The sequence below is a fragment of the Salvia hispanica genome, unplaced genomic scaffold, assembly GCF_023119035.1.
Source record: "Salvia hispanica cultivar TCC Black 2014 unplaced genomic scaffold, UniMelb_Shisp_WGS_1.0 HiC_scaffold_778, whole genome shotgun sequence".
Classification (NCBI taxonomy): domain Eukaryota; kingdom Viridiplantae; phylum Streptophyta; class Magnoliopsida; order Lamiales; family Lamiaceae; genus Salvia; species Salvia hispanica.
The window spans coordinates 26,271-44,482 of NW_025952552.1; the positions used below are offsets into that span (position 1 = coordinate 26,271).

The window sequence follows — 18,212 nt, forward strand, 5'->3', positions numbered from 1 at the left end:
TATTTTCTTTTGTCAGCTATTAAACGTTTTACTTTGTTTTCACATTTGAGTACATTTGAGTAGCTTATTTTACAGGTATTTTATTCTATATTTCATATATAAAAGTGAAATATATATTTTAATAACTATTTTTTATTTATATTCAATATATTATTTAAAACACTTAGTAACCGCGTTGTCAGATGATGGGGTTGTGCTGATGGTTAAAATCTGACCGACAACTGTGATTTTCAAGGTCGATTCGTTTGAAGATCACATAGCAAATAATTTATGTGGCTCAGTCTGTCAAGATATACCACTTAATAACAAAACACGACGAAACCCGGGAATTTATGAAACAGAAGATGGCATTCAGACTTGTGACTATCCTATTAAAAACACACATAAGATAGAGTAAGAAATATTTTATGTCACGTTGAAGTGATAGTAGATATGGTATAAGATTGAATCTTTTACATGTGTTCAACTAACCATATAGTGGTCCAATAATTACAACTAAATACCACCTATTGTTGCTTAGTGTTGGAAGAATATGGGGTTGCGGATTTAATTGGTAAAATTAGTTGCAACTTCTTTCTAACTCTTTCCCCTTGTTTTCTTGAATCCCTTTCGACTTCTTATTCGAAGTCTAATCATATTCTTCTTTATTTTGTCTTTTTTGAATTAGACCCATTCATTAACTTTTACTTACTCCTAAACTGACCCCTCTTTGGATTGAGAATGTGCACAAATCAATTAACTACATTTTCAATCTTCCTACAACTCTCAAGCACAAATTTTAAATATCTTCTAAAATTTTTGAAATTTATTTTTAAATATAACTTATAAAAGTCTAAAGTTCATGCATAAAAAAATGGAAATAACCAGAAGATACACGAAGTTCATATATTTACAGGTAAATAACTCGGGACTACAATACTATATATTTTACTCTTAACTAGCATAGTACTACTATTTATAACTATGATTTCTAGAAGCTTTAATCCCATATTAATCTTCATTGTGAAGTATGGTGTAACTAATTGAAAGCTTTGACATGTCACAAACTTATTTCTTAATTAAGAATTAAGAAGAGTTCGCTTTCAATAACGCTGGTTGGATTAATAGTGGTTTGAGGTGTGACATGTCCTTTGATATTTATGACAAGTGTTTCATCACTTTTAAATAACTTTGATAATAAGTACTAACCAATCATCATTTGCTATGATGCCATAAATTTTATTATTGGAATTACGGTTTTTCTTTTATCATATTAAAATTCAATAAAAATCTTGTTTTCAAAGTTATGAAACCACTACAAACTAACAACTTAGTGTGGGGTGGTTTATATCTTAAGATTCAAATGCATCATTATTCCTTGAGGGTCCCCTCTAGAAGGTGATCATTAAAAGTGCAAAATCAGAATCCAAGATTTAATCATACCCAAAAATATTAGTCCAATTTAAATGGTTGAAAATGAAGTTTGATCATAGATATGTGGTAGCTTTCTAGGCGCCAATATTTACTATACTCCTAGTTACTATAAATGTTTTGGTGACGTCACAAACTGAAAATAGATTTTTGTGACAATAACATGTTAGAATTTGGTCATCTCTCTTGAGAGAGAAATCTATTTATAATTAAACATCAATATTAGTTGGTAAGTCAAACGTATTCTAAATTGAATTATAGTACTGCCTCCGTCCTGATTAGTACTAACTACAATATATAACTAATGATTTAAAAAATATAACACGAATTAAAATACAACTATTAACAAAATGCAAGCTAAAACTTAGAATGAAAATGAAGTGTACTGAAAATTAAAAATGAAATAAAAAAACTATCAAGGTGAAGTTTGGCAATATAACAATTCCTTCTACCGTGTATCCTCGACTAATGCAACTTTGAATAAGAAGCATTCATATCTTAATACACATACGCATTTAATTTATTCAGAATTATTAAGAGTGGGATCCACTTTTTAGAGAATATGAATCGAAGCAATAAAAAAAATATTTCTAGCATCAGTATTTATATATATTTAAAAAAAACATGCTTATAATTGATATTCAGGTCTACTTTATTCAATTTCATCACTTAATTTAAATAGATAAGCATGAGATCTGAGGATCAAAATCCCCTTTTGTTGTGTAACTTAGTGGCTTCATTTTATATCATTTTCAGTTGACTTTCCATGTGGAAACAAGCTATTATTCCATTGAATTCACCTCATTGAATTCACCTCACCTAAAACAAAATAGTGCTATTTAATCACATTATAATTAGTCATAAAACTATTTTCTCTCAAAATAAATTTAATTAATATATTAGTACCCTAATTCAAATCTATTATTCATTTATTAAACTATTCTTAAATTAAGAATGTGCTCTAATTATGATCGATTGTATTATGGGCAAATAATTTTTTCCCCTCAAAATAATTATTACCTCCGTCTCTGAAAATTTGTCCCAATTTACTATTTCGGTCCGTCCCTAAAAATTTGTCTCATTTCACTTTTACCATTTTTGGTAGTGGACCTCATATTCCACTAACTCATTACTACTCACATTTTATTATAAACTAATATATAAAAGTAGGACATATAATCTACTAACTTTTTCAACCCACCTTCTATTACATTTCTTAAAACCCATGTCTGATCAAACCGGGACGAATTTTCTTGAACGAAGGTACTATATAAATAATTCAAAGGAGAGAGAAATGAAAGATTTGTTGGTTGGCTCAACCTAATTCAGCAATCACCCACCACCCACAACTCCCAAAAATTAAAAGTCATTATCCACTCCAATACAAAACAAGGCATCCAAATATATAACACTTTGGACTATCCAACCCCATCTCTCCACCTACCCTTAAATATGCTCACCATTTTTTCACTCCATAACTATTTATTACAATGTGTTACGTGCACCATGACGTGGAGCCATATTATTTCATTTATCGATCATAAATACATTTATCCTAATAACGAATTTCGAGAATGATAGACTTTGAGTGTCACCTTTTTTTTTTTTGAAGATAAGAGTATAAGTCATAGATAATAATTATAATAGTATTACTACTTGAATACAAAACGGTATTTTTGTAAAATAAATAAGTATATTATTAATAATAATGTTTGTGATTCTTAATATGAAATGGGCTATTTTACACATGACATTAGATTGTAACATAGAATATTACTTTAATTGTTTCTTATGAATTTTGATTCATATAGATGATGGCCAACGGACATATTAAAAAAAGCTTTTGGTGTGAATCTAAAAAAAAGTAGGCATTAAAATATATTTTTGGCCAAACACATATGAATTATGATTGACTATTGCAAGTGCACTTTTTGAAAATTTCAAATAATTACCTTGATAAAAGAAACCAACTCACGTAGATTATGTCTTCAACAAGCAAGTTCAAATTCAAATAATATTCTATCACTCCTCAAACACCAAAAAGTTATGTATGTTTCGCTTTTAAATGTCGCAAATATATAAATTTACTTCCAAAAGTATAATACTACTCGTACATGTTTTTAGTCATTTATTAATACCTCTCTATTTAATTCATTAATTAATTCTTTAATATTATTTGATCATCAAAATAAATATAGGCACGATAATTAATTAATCAATCAATCCTTTAATATTAATCGATCATCAAAATAAATTTGAGTTATATGTTAGTGATTTTATAATACGCATGAAAATCTCAATTTGAGCTGAAAAATTTGCAAATATTAGATTCTTTACTAATTAAATTCGTGAAGACACATGGCAAAGGAGAAAAAATCCGTATGACAGTACAATTCCATCAAAAACATGATTATTTTTTTCTTCTACCAACTATTCATGTTTCGAATCACAATTGGTCACAAATTTGTGTTGGAGTATCGTATGTGCAAACATGTTCTCGACTCTTCATCCTCTTTCCTAATCCCGCCACGTGGCGCCATCCCCTTCCGCCAGATCACGACCTGTTTGCCTAACTCCATTGGATTCAATTTAGCTAAATAACCACAGCAAAATTGCCACGTTTTTAGTTCCCGTTAAAGCAACCCTCAACTCAACCAGTCCCCAACTAATTTGGACAAATTAAAATATCATTTCCAAATATGCCACCATGCCACCTTATTCTCATCATTGGTCTCACACACCCACATATATATAGTAGCATAGTACAACAAATGTCACAACCAAATTCAAACACACACAAAAAAAACATCCATTTCTCTGCCCAAAACAAGGAAATGGATTGGACTAGAGGCCACATCATAGGCCACGGCGCCTCCGCCGCCGTCTCGATCGCCGTCTCCCGCCTCTCGGGAGATGTATTCGCCGTGAAATCGGCCGAGCTAAGCCGGTCCGAGCCCCTGCAGAGGGAGCAAAGGATTCTCTCTGGCCTCAGTTCACCTCACATAATTGGCTACAGGGGATTCGACATCAGCAGGGGCGTGTTCAATCTCCTGATTGAATACGCCCCGGACGGATCGCTCTCGGACGCGATCCGCCGCGGCGGGGGCCGCCTCCATGAGGCGGCCATCCGCCGCTACACCCAAGGGATTGTCAAAGGATTGGATTACTTGCACTCAAGGGGAATAGTGCATTGTGACATCAAGGGCAGCAACGTGTTGCTCGTCCGCGGCGCGGCCAAAATCGCGGATTTCGGCTGCGCCAAGGCGCGGACGGAGTCCGCGATCGGCGGGACCCCGCTCTTCATGGCGCCGGAGGCGGCGCGTGGGGAGGAGCAGGGGACCGCGGCCGACGTGTGGGCGGTCGGGTGCACGGTCATCGAGATGGCCTCGGGCCGGGCGCCGTGGCGGGACGCGCCGGAGACGCTCCGGCGGATCGCGTTTTCCGGCGAGGCGCCGGAGTTTCCGGCGTCTCTGTCGGAGATTGGGAAGGATTTTTTGAGCAAGTGTTTGAGGGTTGATCCGAGAGAGAGGTGGACGGCGGAGGAGCTTCTCCGGCATCCGTTTCTCTCCGATGTTCGGGACGAGAAATTGGCCGGAGATTCTGATTCTCCGACGAGTATTCTTGATCGGGGGATTTGGAGCTCGGTTGAGGAATCTTCGCATGATTCGATTGAGATGAATTTTGAGGAATTTTATGAGTTGTGTAAGAATTCAAGAAGTGAGAAGTGGGATTGGACAGAGAGGTGGATGACGATTAGAGACGGTGAAAGTAGATTTAGAAGTGAAGAACAGAGCTTTTTTTTACTTAGTTGAAAAGTATGGGGAGATGTACATAGTTTTTAGTGTAGGATCAATTTGATTTTTGGATAAATTGGTACACACTTTTTTTTTAGTTCAATTCTTGTCTTATTCGATTTTTTTATAAGAAAAATAGAAAAAGATTTGGTCGGTTAATGATTCTGCTGCAGAGCAGAGCAGAGGAACTAGAATTTTCTTGGGAAGTGGAATTAGCCCCCATTTCGAAAAAAGTGGAGATAGAGAAATCCCACTTTGATGGAGCTAGATTGTGAGTTTCTAGATAGATAGGCGTAATATAATATTTTTAATAATTTCCACAAATTGTGAAGTAGGGAAAAAAAGAGAAATTTTTGGGCTCTTTTCTCGAAAGAGAAGTGGATTTAACAGGGGAGGACTATGGGGACATTTTCTTGTATTATAATATTTCTCCGTCCCCGATTAAGAGTCACTCTCCTATTTCAGTCCGTCCTCAATTAAGAGTCACACTTCATTTTTACCATAAATGATAAATAAGTCTCATGTTCTACTAACTCATTTCACTTACATTTTTATTATAAAACCAATAAAATAGGTCCTACATTCTACTAACTTTTTCAACCAACTTTTCTTTACATTTCTTAAAATTCGTGCCCAGTCAAAGTGCGACTTTTAATCGGAGACGGAGGGAGTAGATGTTTGAATTAATATTAGACATTAGTATTATGAATTTATAATTAAGTGGACTTATGAGATATTTAATCAGCAGGTGAATTAGGTACCAACTTGAACACTTATTTCCTTGAAACTTTGCTCCTTTCTCCCAACTAACTTAACTGCCGTCGATATTATTGAACTTCTTTTACACATGATGAATTCTATTCCCAAATTATCTACCAAAAATATACTCCTACATACATGCATGTTTTATCTGGTTTGAAAAAATATGGTGTCTATCACTTTAGGCTTGGGAGATTGAAATGGACATGTATGATATATTTCGATTTTATCGAATTAGTTTTAGTACAAATTACTTTTACTATCTATTTGAGACTAGTTTAGAAGAGACTTGAATAATGAAATCAACAACATATTTCTCATAACAAATCAACAGCATATTTGGCATTCTATTACTTTTATTTAGTTAAAAGTTGAAGTTCGTTACCTTTTCTACTATATACATGCTTCAATTGTTCAAGTCTCATTTTGACAACATTTCTAATTTCCAATTCTCAGTTTGATAACATCATTTTTCTTTCATAAAATCTCTTTATTTTAAAAATAGGGAAAATTAATAACTGGAAATATAGTATAAATGGGCTGAGCCCAATATAAATGAACTTACTAAAAATTAGAAAGATCAGAGAAGCCCAACTGATATAATGGGCTTATACACTTACCGAATGGCTAAAATGGCCCAACGAATATATAGAAATTTAGACTACATTCCATAATGGTAGCAAAAAAAGGGTCATTATTTATAGCATTAATTAGTATATTGTGCACCACATTTCATCTTATTTGCAATTTTAAAAATGAATAATTAGGATTTGGACTATTGTTAGAATTTGATATACATGTATTGCAAAATTGGATATCTTTATTTATTATTTGCATGTCTCCAATCCAATCTCTTTAAGTGCGAATCAAGCAATATAAAACAAATCTATACTAGCCTACTAGTAGTACTTTTAACCATGTACATATAAATGAGCTCAAAATCGGTCCTTACCACATCGAATTCCTGACAGAGATCTACCACTATGGATATTCTGCACTAGTAGTCTACTACTAGTAGTACTTTTAACCATGTCTCCATCCACATTGAAGAGTCTTATCTACAATATTCTCTTTTTTACTTTAATTATTTATTATCATTTTTATAAAACGAGTGAAGAAAAGTCAATGGGACTGTTAAAGCGGAACGGAGGGAGTATTAAATTTGATTAGTCTAACACTATGGATTGCGAATCATTATCGATATACTGGATTAATGGGTTTGACCAAAAAATCATGGTTAAACAATATATTTTGCCTTAATAATTTCTCTTAAGTAATGATAACTTTTAACATACACATCTAATAACGGTCGAGATTCAACGGTAGTTGTTAATGAAGATGCCGGCAACAATTTCACCACCGCGGTTGTAACTTCAGACATTAATATTTGGGTTACTAGTGATATAGAATTTGAAAATAATCATATTCCATGCATAATCATAATCATATAGTCATCAAATACCATCAAAATCTAATGTTTATAGCTAAATCTAACCATAAATACCATAGAAATCTAATGTTTCAGCCCATAACCAAGTAAAATTATAAAGAGACTAAAAAATTGAGAAGCGGCTTCAAAATATGCAATGGAACAAACATCAACTCAAGAAACAATGCATCAATTCCTCCTCTTGACTCCAACTACAGCTCCATTTCTTGATTCTTCAAAAACGGTTTGATGAGGCCTTGTGTCAAAGCAGTGGTCGATGTAAGAGCCGCTCTCAGTATGCTTAAACCCTGCACCAACCCAACCACACCATAAGTAAAACCATAACAACAACTGCATTATCCAAACATACACCAATCTTACCTCTTCCACCCCAATTTTCAGCTTCACTTCTTTTATATCAGACAAGGCGATCTTCATCTCGTTGATGACAGAAAAACCCAAGGTTAGCCCCAACGGTGCAACAGTCAAGTCATCACTTACCATATACGTTCTCGCTCCATTGATTAGGTGATCTTTGGTATCTAAAATTCTAAGAAGCATAATGTTATTAGAACAATCAATATTGCTGCGACCGGGGTCACTGCCCAAAACCGTCTCAACTTTTCCTATAGATATGCTAAGCATGGCCAAAAGAAAATCTACAAAATCACTATCTGCCTGAGCAAAAAGAAACTTGTTCGTAGATTTCTGAAGTATGACTTTCAAGATCATCTTCTCCGGGTTCATAAGATTGGCTTTCTTATGACTAAGCCAGTGCAACAAAACATGCCCCTCTAGATTAACAGACATTAGTCTCTCGGGGAAAATGAAGCCAGACAGTGGATTCGAGAAAAACAAGGATTTCTTCAGTAGACATATAATCCGACCAAAACAAAAATGTATCAGCATTTGAAAGGTCTGATCAACGAGAGATCAAACGTACGATGAATCACCTTTTTCAATCCGAATGTAACATTTTTTATCTCAATGCCATCCATACATTGCACATCAAGGCCAAGAGTGTTGAGAGTTTGAATGATGGAGCCTTCCACAATAGGCAACACACGGAGATCATCGGAGATTATGAAAGTAGCTTTGCTTTTGTGCTGAGTAGAGAATCTCAATCTAGACAATTGTCTATCAAAAAGTATTGAATTGATCACGTGTTTCTTGGCATCCTCTTCTTTGAAATGGATGATACCCAGATCTTTTGCAGATTTGTAGAGTGTGTTCAAGCTTCCAATAGCAGGGGCCTCATCTCCATAGTGATTCTCGAGGACTTCCACAACCGTTCCCAATGGCATAACTAGGAAGCTTAGCAACACGTCTGCGAAATCACTACCAGCTTCTGCTAATAGTACCTTCGTCTTCGACTCATTTATCACAAACTTGACATGGAACTGAACGTCCTCGGCCTCAGACATTCTGTTTGCTGCAAAGTTGAGAAAATGTCGGATTCGTTATACCAGTCAAAAAGCCAACAAAATAATGAAGTAGTACTAGCTAGTATATTAACTTTTCTAATCAAACACACAACAAAAAAAAAGAACAGGATGAACAAGAGATGAATAGAATAGGTTAAGAATTACCTAGCTTCCAATGTGTATATAATCTTGTAAGAAACTTCATGAGTGGTTTGATGCAGATAGTTTGGATTTATAAGGGCATGAAATTTAACCAAGACTCTCTTGTCCCTCCAAATTCCACTCCCTCTTTTATTTAATTGTATCAGAATCAGTTACTAGATTTCATCAGTCACAATGCATCAAACCAACTCCAGCCAAATCAGCAGGAATTTTATGGGTCCTAATTAAATTCAGTGAACGTTAAAGATGAACGGAATTCGGTGGGACAAGAAACTCTTGATATATTTTTTCACCTCATAAAAACCCATAGAAACCCTGCATGTTATATTAACCAAATTTAATAGTAGTAACTGATCTAATTTGAGTTAATAATTTGTCTCAAATAATGTTACATATGCGCATTTACGTCAATAGTGGTCTAGATTCAATAGTATAGAGTGAAGAAGAAAAATATTTTAGTCAAGGTTTTCATGAGGTCCATGTCCTTTTTGTGTGGAAAAGTATACTACTAACAGTTATTTTGCTTAGTTAATTTAAAAATAGAAGTCAAAATTTGAAATGCATTGTTTCCTTTGAATATATCAGAAGGGATGTGCTTAAAAAATAATTAATTTTAAAGTTATAACGTACATCCAATCTCGTGCTGCCACGTTGCACGAAACATGCAATATTGTAAACATTAAAATGCAATATACATTTGTAGAAGTTGTAGATGGATTTCAACAAATTGCATTTTAATTATAGACATATTATATTTTTTATTGTTGAGTTTTGCATTTTATATATAGACTGTTTAATTTACATTTTATATATAGGTATTTATATATAGTTTATTTTGCATTAGCCAATTAATGTGAAATGCAAACCTTAATAATATAAAATGTAATTTGCCTATAACTAAATTGCAATCTACAGAAATTCATCTACAACTTAAGAAATGTACTGTATCGCATTTTTGTCTTTAAAATATTATTGCATGCATGTTTCGTGCCATATTGTAGCACGGGATTGAATATACGATATGACCCTAATTAATGATACGCCTTAATGCTGCCATATACTCTCTCTGTTCTATAGTAGTTGAGTCATTTTACCATTTTGGTAAGTTCCGTAGTAGTGAAATTATTTTCTTTTTTAGTAAAAGTAACATATTTCTTTTCACTTATTTTTCTCTCTCTTTTACTTTTTTCTATCCACTTTTTCATCTCTCCTACTTTATTATCTTTTTATTTAATACATTACACACTTTTTTTTTTAATCTCAGTGTCGGAAAGAAATGCATCCACTACTATGGAACGCAGGAATATTAATATGCATAAGGCAATGGTAAGAATTACGGAGTAAGGAGTGTTGCAATAAAGTTTGGATCAAAAACTACGTTTTGGGCCTGGACTATTACAGCACTTTCTTAATGGCCATAATGGGCCATGTAATATTTATGGATTTAGCACTTAGTAAAAGTTAAAACACTTCAATTACAACGTTCAAAAATCAAAGAAACACTTCAATTATATTGTTCATAAATTCTAACTATTTTTCAATAACATTCTTTTAAAATATTTCCTTCTTACATATTCTAATTAAATTTATTTATGAATAAACTAAAAATACTAAAAAATTTACAACGATAATTATATGATTGAAATAAATGAAAATTTGCATGATTTATAAAACTACATACTAACTGAAACGTAGGTATGCTTCGGGTTTGTTAAGTTTGTAAGATTATATATTGAGATTAAATCTTACAACTGAATCGTAGATAGATATATAATCATGTGATAAATAGTCATAGCTAACCATCTAACCCTATACAACTAAAGTAACCTCACTAGCTTAATCCTAGATGATATAACTAAAATAATCTCAGTAACTTAATTCTAGATCATATCAACCAAAGTTAGTTACATTAGTAAATGATTGCAAATATCATGAACTAAGACCTAAACTCTAAATTTATGAATATTTTGATCGTGTTGGTCCAACAATTGATGATTCCAACTAAATCAAATTATACATGGCTCATCAAATAAAACTAATTGGACTAATCGGGCAGAAATGCAAAGATGCATGGATTTAGAATAGTTGTAAACAACGCATTTTTAAAGCAAACATAGAGATAAACCTCAACAGAAGACAAAATTAGCGTTCACGTTTCAATTTTAATTTGACTTATTAAAAATCAGGAATCACATGGCTCCAAACGTTTTCAACTAGACTTATTAAAAATAAGCATAAAAAAGTTGAGCTACAAACCAACACCAAAAACCACATCAAGACAAGATGATCGATTGGTTTAATCAAACATCATCAACTCGAACTGCTTCCATTTCTTGTTTCAAGCAGGGTTTGATGTCCATTTCTTGTTTACTCAAGAAGGGCTTGATTAGGCCATTTGTCAAAGCAGTAGTTGACGTAAGAGCAGCTCTTAATATGCTCAAACCCTGCACCAACAATAACAAGCATTAAAATGAATACAAAGATGTATATTCCAAACGTAACCAATCTTACCTCTTCCAACCCAACTTGCAGCTTTACTTCTTTTATATCAGACAAAGAGATCTTAAACTCCTTGACAACAGAAATACCCGAGGTTATCCCCAACGGTGAAACAGACAAGTCATCTCGTACAATATACCTTCCCGATGGACAGACGAAAGATCGTACTCCATCATGTTCGGACTTGCTTAGCAAGCTTTTGCCCTTATATTGAAAACTAGCAATATTCTTGAGAGCAGTGTTACTGGCCAGATAGCAATTAACTCTGGCTAAAGAAATGGTGAGCATGAAAAAAAAAATCTATGAAATTGCCATTTGCCTGAGCAAAAAGAAACTTGTTTGTAGATTTTTGAAGTATGACTTTCAACATCATATTCTTTGAGATCATGAAAGTGTCCTTCGGATGTAACAAAACACCCCTCTTAGTTTCTACAATCACCTGTTTCCCGGGGAAAATGAAGGCAGTGAGAGGATTTGACGAAATCAACGATTCCTTCAGAAGAGCTATGATCTAACCAAAACAAAAAGAGAGAATCAATACTTGAAAGATGGCAATTTCAAAGAATGATCAAATGTACGATGATTGATGAATCACCTCATTCAGTCCAAATGTCACAATTCTTGTCTCCATGGCATCCATATCTTCAATAGCAATGCCAAGAGAGCTGAGAGTCTCAATGATGGAGCATCCCACAATAGGCAACACACAAAGATCATCACTGATTATGAAAGAAGATGCACCATCAGTGAAAACTGCTCCATATGATCTAAACTTTTGGTCTGAGCACCATAAGTAAGTCCCAGACCAGACAATTCATCATCAAAATATGGTGAGTAGATCAGGTATTTCTTAGAATTCTCTCCATCGAAATGGTCGATAGAAAGATTTTCTGCAGCTTTGTAGAGAGTGTTCAAGCTTCCGATAACAGGCGCCTTGTATGGATAGTGCTTCTTAAGGACTTCTATAATCTTTGTCAATGGCAGAACTAGGATGGTTAACAACACGTCTGTAAAATGAGCACCGGCTTCTGCAAATAGTACCTTCTTCTTCTCTTTATTTATCACAACTTTGATATTGAACTTCAGTTCCTGAGGCTTAGACATTCTATTTCTGTAACAGTGAGATATTCTATAAGATCTTTTTATTAGGCCAAATAATCTTTGAAGTGACTACATATATAGATTATGTTTTTGAAGCCTTATTCCAGAACACAACAAATGAAATCACACTCAATGAAATCTTACATACTCATGAACTTCACATTTTCAATTAGTAGATGAAAAAGCAAGAAAATATAAAAGGAAAGGAAGATGGAATTTAATATATGTTCCACTTAATCTCAGTTTGAAAAGCCACAAATCCAGGAGAAGCAAAACCTAATTGTTGAAGATGGAGCACAACTAATTAACTAATTGATGAACAGTAAACACAGCAAAAAAGAATGAAGAAGATAATAATTGGCCGAGAATTACCTTATCTCCAATATGTATATATATCTTGTAAGAGAAAAATAGACACTTGCTGAGTGGTTTTATGTAGATAGTCACTAATTATAAGGGCATGAAAATTCAGCCAAGAGTCTCTTGTCCAATCAAATTCCACTCCATTTTCAATTACTTTTAAAATCAATTACTGGATTCAACATTCTATAGTAAATGCTTAATTACCATGACTAGAGAAGGTGGCATTAAAAGGGTGGGAATTGCAAGCATGCAATTGATTTAATCTCCATTTACTTGTGACTGATAAAATATTAACATTCACTGTTTGCATTAATCACTATTAGCGTTACTAATTAACAAAATTTAAAGAATGATATTGAAAACCAAAAAGTGCATTAGACCTGAATTTGAAGATTCAAGTTTAGTATTTTCTGTTTTTTTTTTAATCGACGAATCTCTCATTTATTCGACATGCTATTCAAATCGTACTTGTTATTGCAATTTGCCGAAAATTATTCAAAAGAGCTGGTGAATTGAAAGCTTATATAAGATGCAATTTATCATAAGTTTGTTTTTCGGTTTGTGATTCAGTTTATTTGAAATTTTGTAATTCAGTTTTTATTTTTGTAGTAAAAGTCAACACATTTCTTTTCATTTACTACTTTTTCTCGTACTTTTTCATTTTCTACTTTATTCTTCTTTTTACTTAACTCACTTAATACAATTTTTCTTGAACCGCGTGCCAAAAAGGAACGTCTCCACTACCGCAGAACCGAGAGAAGAGGTAAAATGGACTCTATTGTTAGTAATATGTAAGCAATAAAAAAATCCATCTAGAGAGACAAGTTTACACCAAAATAATTTATCTTGAGCTAAGATTATTCAAGCAAGTAGAGCAAGTTATACATTCAAATCCAAACAAAACTAAGATGTTTTCAGCTAGATTTATCTCCAACAAGTATAAGCAAGTTCATCTAGGAGGCAAATACTTAGCTGGATCAAATGATTTATTCAATAATCCTCTTATTCCCATCCTATTCTCTTCTCTTTTACTCGCTCCATTTCTTGTTCTTCAAGAAGGGTTCGATGAGGCCATCAGTCAAAGCAGTGGTCGACATAAGAGCCGCTTTCAGTATGCACAAGCTCTGCACCAACGACAACGAGTATTGAGTATCATATCCTTGAAAGGAAAGACTACAAAATGAACTCATTTGTTTTCAAACATGACCAATCTCACCTCTTCCAACCCAACTTGCAACTTTACTTCTTTTACATCAGATAAAGAGATCTTCAACTCTTTGATAAGAGAATCATTTGATGTTTCCGAAACAGTCAAGTCATCACGTACCATATACGATCTCGAACCCTTGACATAAGATTGGCATAGATTAAAGCTGTACAGTAATTTTTCATAATGTTTCTGATCCATGTTCTCTAAATCATCAGCTTTACTCCTAAGCGAACTAACCATATTCTTGATACAAGTGTTACTGCCAAGATACCATTCAACCCTTTCTAAAGAAATTCTCATCATAGAAAAGATAAAATCTACAAAATCACTATCTGCCTGAGCAAAAAGAAAATTGTTTGTAGATTTTTGAAGGATGACTGTTAAGAACATGTTCTCCTTGATCGCAAGAGCCGGTCTATGATCAATCTGATCATGTGAAAAAACACGCCCCGGTGTTGCTATAATCTTCTTTCTCTGAGGGAAAATGAGGGCAGTGAGTGGATTTGAGGAAATCAATGATTCCTTCAGCAGAGCTATAATCTAACCAACACAAAAAAGATATCAATATTTGAAAGGGGGTTATTTCTAAACAACTCAAATGTATGATAAATCACCTTATTCGCTCCAAATGTCACATTTATTGTCTCCATGTCATCCATCTCTTCAATAGCAATGCCGAGACTGCTAAGAGTTTCAACGATGGAGCCTTCCACAATAGGAAATACACAAAGATCATCGGTGATTATGAAAGAAGATGAACCATCTGTCAAGACTTCATCATATGATTCCCCGGTGCTGGAACTTGTGGGATGAGCCCCGATCAGTACTTTCTTGGAACTCTCTCCAAGGAAATGGTTGATATGAAGATTCAATAAACCTTTGTAGAGAGTGTTCAAGCTTCCAATGACAGGCGCCTTGTCTCCATTTTTTTCCTCAAAGACTTGCAAAATCGTTCTGAACGGGAGAGTTAGGAAGCAAAACAACAGGTCTGTGAAATTGTTGTCAGCTTCTGCAAATAGTACCTTCGTCTTCTCTTTATTTATCACAACCTTGATATGATTGAACTTCACTTCCTCAACCTTAGACATTCTGTTTCAGTGGCAGTGAGACAAGTGTGTTTTCATTTAATCAACAATAAAAAGTAAAAAGGATGAACTAACGATGAATAGGACAAGAATTACCTTATTTCCAAAATGTATATATATCTTGTAAAAGAGAAAAAGAAATATGATGAGTGATTTTGATGGAGATAGTCTGTTTTTATAAGGGCATGAAAATTAGCCAGGATTCTCTTGTCCCACCAAATTCCACTCCCTCCTTCATTTACTTTTATCAGAATAAATAACTAGATTTCATCAGTCACTCCTTCATTTACTTTTATTAAAAAAGGGTTTTCACAAAATATCTGGTACTTATCTACCATCACTTTGACAGAAAAGGTGACATTAGAAGGGTGAGAATCGCAAGCATGCTATTGCTTTAATTTCCATTAATCACCATTACCATTTTTGCTGGTAAACAAAACTTGTAAGAGAAAAATAGAAACTTGCTGAGTGGTTTTGATGCAGATAGTCTCTAATTATAAGGGCATGAAAATTCAGCCAAGAGTCTCTTGTCCCATCAAATTCCACTCCATTTTCAATTACTTTTAATATCAATTACTAGATTCGACATTAAAAGGGTGGGAATTGCAAGCATGCAATTGATTTAATCTCCATTTACTTGTGACCGATAAAATTTTAACATTCACTGTTTGCATTAATCACTATTAGCGTTACTAATTAACAAAATTTAAAGAATGATATTGAAAACCAAAAAGTGCATTAGACCTGAATTTGAAGTTTCATGTTTAGTATTTTCTGTTTTTTTTTAATCGACGAATCCCTCATTTATTCGCCATGCTATTCAAATCGTACTTGTTATTGCAATTTTCCGAAGATTATTCAAAAGAGCTGGTAAACTGAAAGCTTATATAAGATGCAATTTATCATAAGTTTGTTTTTCAGTTAATTTGAAATATATTTCGAAATTTTGTAACTCGGGCTTTTTCATAAAATTGCTTAACAATTACAAAAGGATGCTACATAATTTAACTATGTTGCACACATGCGATCAGTGGCAGGAATCCGATATTTGAGGTCGAAATTATTGTAGTATATTTTTAGTGCCAATGACGCCAGATACAGTCTAGACATGAACAAAATGAATTGCTAAATACCATAATGGTAGCAAAAAAAGAGTTATTATATATAGCATTAATTGATATATTGTGCACCACATTTCATCTTATTTGCAGTTTTAAAAATGAATAATTAGGATTCGGACTATTGTTAGACTTTGACATATATGTATTGCAAAATTGGATATCTAAATTTATTATTTGCATGTCTCCAATCCTATCTCTTTCAGAGCGAATCAAGCAATATAAAACAAATCTATATATACTAGACTACTAGTACTTTTTAACCATGTACACATAAATGAGCTCAAAATCGTTCCTTACCACATCGAATTCCTGACAGAGATCCACATCAAAATAATTTTTTTTGTGCAACAAAATAATTTGTATTGAGCAAGATTCACCCAAGTTGCATCAAAATCCCCATTAGAAGTTAGAACTGCTGCTCCATTCCTCCGATTCTGATTCCGATTCCATCTGCTCCTCCGATTCTGATTTGGACTGCTGCTTCAGTTCTTGTTTCCCCAAAAAGGGCTTGATGAGGCCATCTGTCAAAGCAGTGGTTGATGTAAGAGCTTCCTTTAGTATGCGCAAAGCCTGCAACAACGCGAATGTATATTGGAAACCATGAAGGAAATTATACAAGATGTCTATTTGTCAAGTACAACATGAAAAGTAAGTAGTAGAATTTTATCAAAGACTGCAATATCCAAACATGATCATACCTCGTCCAACCCAACCTTCATCTCGACTTCTTGTATATCAGACAACGAGATCTTCAGCTCATTGATAACAGAAAGACCCACCGTTACACCCAACGGTGCAACAGTCAAGTCATCGCTTACCATAAACATTCTCGCTCCATTAACATACGATTGACATCCAATCTGGCCAATGTTTAGTAAACAGTTCTCATTTTCATTACATGAATAGCAAGTAGGCTTGGGCTTGATTACCATGTCTTTGGTATATGACCATTTCAGAAGCCTGTCATCAGAAGTACAAGCTACAAAGCTATGCAAATTCTCTATAGCATTGAGACCATAATTACTGCCTAGACACCACTCAACTCTTCCTAAAGAAATAGTGAGCATTGACAAAAGAAAATTAACAAAAACACCATCTGCTTGAGCAAACAAAAACTTATTCGTCGATTTTTGAAGTATGACTTTCAAGATCATATTCTTTGGATACTTAATAGTGGCCCTTTTTTCAATCTCGCGTAACAAAAGACGACTATCTATTCGTGCGATCTTCCGTCTCCAAGAGAAAATTAGGGCAGTGAGTGGATTCAAGGAAACCAATGACTCCTTCAGTAGAGATATAATCTAATTGAAACAAAAATGAAGTAGTACTGTATCAGTATATATTTGAAAGATGGTTATAGCAAAGATAGATCAAATATATGATGATGAGTCACCTCATTCAAACCAAATGTCACATTTCTTGTCTCTGCGCCGTCCATATCTTCCACAGCAATGCCAATCTTTCTGAGAGTTTGAATGATGGAGCATTCCACAATAGGAAACACACGGAGATCATCGGAGATTATGAAAGTAGCTTCACTTTTGGGGTGAGTAGAGACTCTCAATCTAGACAATTGTCTATCAAAATGTGTTGAATTGATCATTCCATCCTCTTCTTGGAAATGGATGATATCTAGATTTCTTGCAGATTTGTAGAGTGTGTTCAAGCAACCAACAGCAGGGGCCTCGTCTCCGTAGTGATTCTCGAGGACTTCCACAATCGTTCGCAATGGCATAGCTAGGAAGCTTAGCAACACGTCTGCGAAATCGCTACCAGCTTCTGCGAATAGTACCTTCGTCTTCGACTTATTTATCACAAACTTGACATGGAACTGAACTTCCTCAGCCTCAAACAT

General features: G+C 34.1%; 2 protein-coding genes across 2 annotated transcripts; one reads left to right on the forward strand and one right to left on the reverse strand.

The window, feature by feature from the left end:
* Positions 1 to 4,203: 4,203 nt before the first annotated feature.
* Positions 4,204 to 5,300, forward strand: LOC125200019 (mitogen-activated protein kinase kinase kinase 17-like). Its single transcript, XM_048097823.1, has one exon. The coding sequence runs from the start codon at positions 4,245 to 4,247 to the stop codon at positions 5,220 to 5,222; it is 978 nt and encodes a 325-aa protein (XP_047953780.1). The 5' UTR covers positions 4,204 to 4,244; the 3' UTR covers positions 5,223 to 5,300.
* An 11,456-nt stretch (positions 5,301 to 16,756) lies between these two features.
* Positions 16,757 to 18,212, reverse strand: LOC125200025. The gene is made up of 4 exons (XM_048097829.1): positions 17,762 to 18,212; positions 17,287 to 17,405; positions 17,056 to 17,217; positions 16,757 to 16,927 (listed from the first exon to the last, which is right to left on the reverse strand). Exons 1-4 carry the CDS (start codon positions 18,210 to 18,212, stop codon positions 16,757 to 16,759), a joined length of 903 nt encoding a protein of 300 aa, XP_047953786.1.

What these genes read in the sequence shown, in the direction of transcription:
- LOC125200025 (XM_048097829.1), bottom strand. Translation starts at nt 18,212, where the DNA reads ATGTTTGAGGCTGAGGAAGTTCAGTTCCATGTCAAGTTTGTGATAAAT. An exon ending in GGTCATATACCAAAGACATG is followed by an intron (nt 17,218 to 17,286) that starts GTAATCAAGCCC and finishes AACATTGGCCAG; the next exon opens with ATTGGATGTCAATCGTATGT. An exon ending in TGAAGGTTGGGTTGGACGAG is followed by an intron (nt 16,928 to 17,055) that starts GTATGATCATGT and finishes GCGTTGTTGCAG; the next exon opens with GCTTTGCGCATACTAAAGGA.
- LOC125200019 (XM_048097823.1), top strand. Translation starts at nt 4,245, where the DNA reads ATGGATTGGACTAGAGGCCACATCATAGGCCACGGCGCCTCCGCCGCC.